At 33.1% G+C, this 4,932-nt stretch overlaps 1 protein-coding gene across 1 annotated transcript; it reads left to right on the top strand.

Moving 5' to 3' along the window:
- Positions 1 to 225: 225 nt before the first annotated feature.
- LOC147387982 (putative glutathione S-transferase) lies at positions 226 to 4,932 on the top strand. Its single transcript, XM_086420528.1, has 2 exons — positions 226 to 645; positions 4,273 to 4,932. The coding sequence occupies exons 1-2, from the start codon at positions 331 to 333 to the stop codon at positions 4,615 to 4,617; spliced, it is 660 nt and encodes a 219-aa protein (XP_086276654.1). The 5' UTR covers positions 226 to 330; the 3' UTR covers positions 4,618 to 4,932.

Genomic DNA, 4,932 nt, shown 5'->3' with positions numbered 1-4,932 from the left:
GGATTGCCCATTCAGAAATCTTTTAAATCATACAAGACAAAATAATTCAGTTATGTGTGGATTACCCTTATTAATTGTGTGGGGTTCTTTTATAATTACCCTACGACTAATGAACAAGAGAAGGAACTAGAATTTGAATTCTGACGCAAGCAATGACATCTCCTATAAATGAATCTCTCATCAAATTTGAATTCTGACGCAAGCAATGACATTTCTATAAAGGAATCTCTCATCAAATTTGTCAAACCAAGCTCATAAATGTCACTATAAATAAAATACAGAACCACAAAGGCCCAAAAAGATTCTCTTCTTTTGTTCAATTTTACAACAATGGCGGATGAATTAGTACTGTTGAGTACCTGGTTTAGCCCTTTTGGGGCAAGGGTAAGAATCGCCTTGGCAGAGAAGGAGATCAAATACGAATACAAAGAAGAAGATCTCTGGGACAAGAGCCCTCTGCTTTTGAAGATGAACCCAATCCACAAGAAAGTTCCTGTTTTGATCCATAATGGGAAGCCCATTTGTGAATCCCTCACAGTGGTTGAATACATTGACGAGGTTTGGAATGAAATATCTCCATTATTGCCTAACGATCCTTACCAGAGATCCCAAACTAGGTTTTGGGCAGATTACATCGATAAGAAGGTTCGTTATACAATCTCTCTCTCTCTCTCTCCCCCTCTCTCTCTTTCTCAATAATATTGTTTTTCTCTCTCATTTTCAAATGGGTATTTTCTCCCTTTCTTTAATCTTTCCCTAGAGTCCCTCCTTCGGCTGATTTCTTTTTGCTCACAATGCTGTGAGCTACTGCCCAACAGCTGTTTGACATATGGTGCGAATGACATCAGCAATAGCAGAGTGATTGTTTGCTGAAGTGAGCAAATTTGCTCATAAGACATACACCTTTCTGACATGTGATGCTGATGACATAAACAATAATAAGATAATTTTTCTCTTTTTCCCATACTTAGAAAAAAACAGAAATTTCCTCATAAGATCACTTGTGGCATTCAAAAATATGATCCAATACAATAGCGTTGTAGAGGATGAAATTCTATGCAATTTTAAAAAAAATTATTTTTTACTTTTGTATTTTAATTTTAAATTTGAGTGCTTAGTAACTATACATTTTCAACACCATTGATCAAGTTCGAAAAGTTTTTTTTTTTTTTTTTGTCATATTTCTCTTACTATGAGATTTCTCATGAAATTTAGAAGATTGGGGTTCCATTGTCAATATGATAATCCATGTGGATTCCACAATACTTTTTAAGATTTCTCTGGGCAATGAATGTGTGGGCAGGAAAGAAAATTCTCTCTTATTACTTACGACATAAACGCCACATGTCAAATAGGTGTTGGGTTGTGAGCAAACAATCACTCTAATAGAAAGAAGGTTTCTCTCTCTTACCTTGCATTTCAAATATTTGAAAGGGTCATTGGGCCAACAATGATTATCACATTGACAATCCAACAACAGACCCTTTTAGATTTCATGAAAATATTCATGTTAAAAAATATATATATATTAAATCATTATTTTTTTTTAGCTTCATCCAAATTGTTGAAAATGAATAGCTATTGAGCACCCAAATTTTAAAATATAATTTAATTGTGAAAAATAACTATTTTTTTTTTAATTTCTTTTATTTTTTAGAGTTCATATAATTTTGTCCTCTACAACCCCATTGCATCGAATCATGTTTTTGAATGTCAAAAGATGATCAGATCAGAAAATTTTCATTTTTTCACTATGGCCAGGAGCGAGAAACTTTCTCTCTCATTGCTGATGTCATTTGCACAATATGTCAAACGGTTGTTGAGCTTTGAGCAAAACATCACTCCTCTCCTTCGAAATTAAAAAACAATTTCCCTACTAAGTAGAGCCGGCAATGATCTGAAATATACTCGATGTCCGATCCGATTCGAAAAATATGAAAAATCTGTTTTTCAGATTGGATTCGGATTGAAATCTTAGATCCGATACAATTTTAAATCATATTCAGATGTACTACAATCCTTTCTGAAAAATCTGAATCCAAACATATTTTAATAATTTTTTTATTATTCTTAATTTCATATAAATACATATGGATAAAACATTTTAGTCTTTTTTATTTTCCTTTATATTTGAAGTTGAAAAGTGGATTTTTTCTTTTAATGTATATGATTTCATATTTTTTTAATTTTGTAAACATTGATAATTTAAAAATAAGTCATGTGTTGGGGGCTCGAATTGGTTTTGGATTAACGATGAAATGAAATAGATCGGATTCGATTCACATATTCATTAATCTGATTGGATTGGATTAGATCAGGTGCATATTAAAAAACAAATTGGATTGATATTGGAGTGGTACTGATTTAAGACCGAACTGATCCGTTGCCAGCCCTACTACTAAGTAAGGAAAATTTCCTCTCCCTTTTCATGGCGACGTAAATGACAAAATTCTAAGAACTTAGAAAAAAAAATATATATATATATATATATTACTTCTCATTCGGGATTGAACTAGCTAGGAAAGGACCCGGGCAAGTTTCCCCTCTCAAGTCCACTTCCCAAAACATTTCATCATCATTTGAGATGTCCCTGTATTTTGAAACTGATGAGAAGCTCCAAGTGGCTCTCCTCCCCACATTCATCTTTTGCCCCCCTCCCCTCTCCCTAATGTTTTGGGGTTATTTTATGCACCCTTTTACGATTTGGTAAATATTTTCCATGCCCTGATGTTTTCAAACTGATGAAATGCCCCTTTCCCCTCCTCTTCCATCTTTTGATAATTGAGACATCCTTCTACCAAATTTGAGGATATTATAGATACTAGCGTTTTCAAGCTAATGACATGTGGGCGACCTTGTTTTTTATTTATTGAGAATAATTTAAATACTTTCATTTTCAACTCGTAACCAAAAACACTGAATTTTTTCTTCATGATACTTGTTTTTTCACCTCCATATAAAAAGTCTAGACAACCTTTTTATAAATAAATAAATAAATAAATCTCGTCTTCCACTTCAAAAGTCTTATATTGTGCTTTAGATTTAAAAGTTAAATTACATTATTCTTAAGGTTGAAGATTAGGTTAATTTTTATCTTTATTTTTTTTAAATATTAGAGTTGAACGGTTTTGAGAAGACAAATCAAAGCTTTTGTTTATATTTCAAGTTGAAGATAAGGGTAATTAGGTCATTTTACACTAGTCTATTAGAAAAGGCCTCAGGTCAAGAGGGCACGTAAGTTTTGGTGAATATTGGAAAGGGTTGGGATTCGTTGACTCTTAAGAACGACTCATGAAAAAAAACACATAATCCCAACCCTTTAAACACAAAATCCAATGATTGAGATTTATGAGTATCTTAATAACACAAATCTTGAATATACTTATCCTAAGGATAAATCTCAACTATTGGATTTTGTATTTAAAGGATTTGGATCATATGTTTTTTTCATGAGACATTCTTAGGAGTCAAGAGATCCTAATCCGGTTGGAAATACTCCATGTTGTTAGACTAATGATGTTATTCGCTTGGACTTCAGTCTTCTATCATAGACTAACAAAAAATGACTTGAATGCCCTTTTCTTTAACCACTAACAAAAAACACTTAGAATTCTCTTCAAAATCAGTCATTTTCAATTTCCTCAACCCTATCATTAACTATAGTATGTGTAGAAATCTGTTTTTTATTGATAATTCTTAGATGAATATTACATGAACCCTGATAGGATATTTATAGGGATTACATTAACCAAAATTAGGAAACTAGCCTAATATAAATATTCTAATTTATTAGAACTTCCTAATTTAGAATATCCTAATTGATATTGTTACATATATTATTCTCCAACACTACCTTCCTTGTGAGATGAGATACATTGCTATGATACAATGTATCTTATGTATCATAGTATGATGCATCATATTATCTTATAGTTTGCACCCCTTTGAAGAAAATCTTGGCTCCATCCCTATTTTTCACGATTGAAGCTTAAATTGGGAACTCAGTGACTGTCAATTTCCAAAACCTTGGTCAAGCCCAAAAATGATTTTTTTCTTTTAAGTTTTTTCATGAACTTTAGAGGGTTTCGGATTCCCAACGTGGTGATCCACATAGGCCAAACAAGCCTTAGTTTCCAATACTTTGCAAAACTCCTTTTTATTTTTTCTAATTTTCCGGTTTTTTTTTTTTTTTTTTTTGTTTTGGTTTCTACATTTTTGTTCTTGTTGGGGTTCATCTCTTAATTATCTTTTAAAATTGAAAAACAAATGCAGATATACGGTTGTGGGAAGAGAATATGCATGAGTAAAGGAGAAGACAAAGAGGCTGCAAAGAAGGAGTTGATAGAATGCTTGAAGCTGTTGGAAGGTGAGCTTGGAGAGAAGCCTTACTTTGGGGGTGAAGCTATGGGTTTGGTTGATGTAGTCCTCGTTCCTTTCTACAGCCGGTTCTACTCTTATGAGACCTTTGGGAATTTCAGTATAGAGGCCGAGTGTCCAAAGCTAGTAGCTTGGGCCAAAAGGTGCATGGAGAAAGAGAGCGTTTCCAAGTCACTTCCTGACCCATTAAAGATCTATGAATTCCTTTTGCAGCTTAAGAAGAAGTTGGGGTTTGAGTAGAGTCTATCATAAGTATATGTTTTATAATAGAATAATGATGAATGCACACGGTTGCGTATGTGGATGACATGGCAAGGGCACAAAACCGCACATCTTTTCCCTGTGTATCCCGATGAAAATGATCTATGGTTCTGTGCTCTTACCACGTCAGCTGGGTACCAAGACCGCGTGCATTCATCACGACTCTTTATAATAAGGGTATTTTATTTTGTATCACCACACCATTATTATATTTTATACAACAAACTTATAGTAAAAGTCATGGTTTTTAATAACGGTTTCTAGGTTGAGTAATTATCTCATTTTATTTTTATT

Source organism: Akebia trifoliata, chromosome 13, assembly GCF_017979445.1.
Source record: "Akebia trifoliata isolate Shusen 1 chromosome 13, ASM1797944v1, whole genome shotgun sequence".
NCBI lineage: Eukaryota > Viridiplantae > Streptophyta > Magnoliopsida > Ranunculales > Lardizabalaceae > Akebia > Akebia trifoliata.
This window is presented reverse-complemented; position numbering and strand designations above follow the sequence as displayed.

Bases quoted from the DNA above. Each gene is read 5' to 3' on its own strand.
- LOC147387982 (XM_086420528.1), top strand. From the start codon at position 331: ATGGCGGATGAATTAGTACTGTTGAGTACCTGGTTTAGCCCTTTTGGG. The intron at 646-4,272 runs GTTCGTTATACA...AAACAAATGCAG, and splicing joins CAGATTACATCGATAAGAAG to ATATACGGTTGTGGGAAGAG.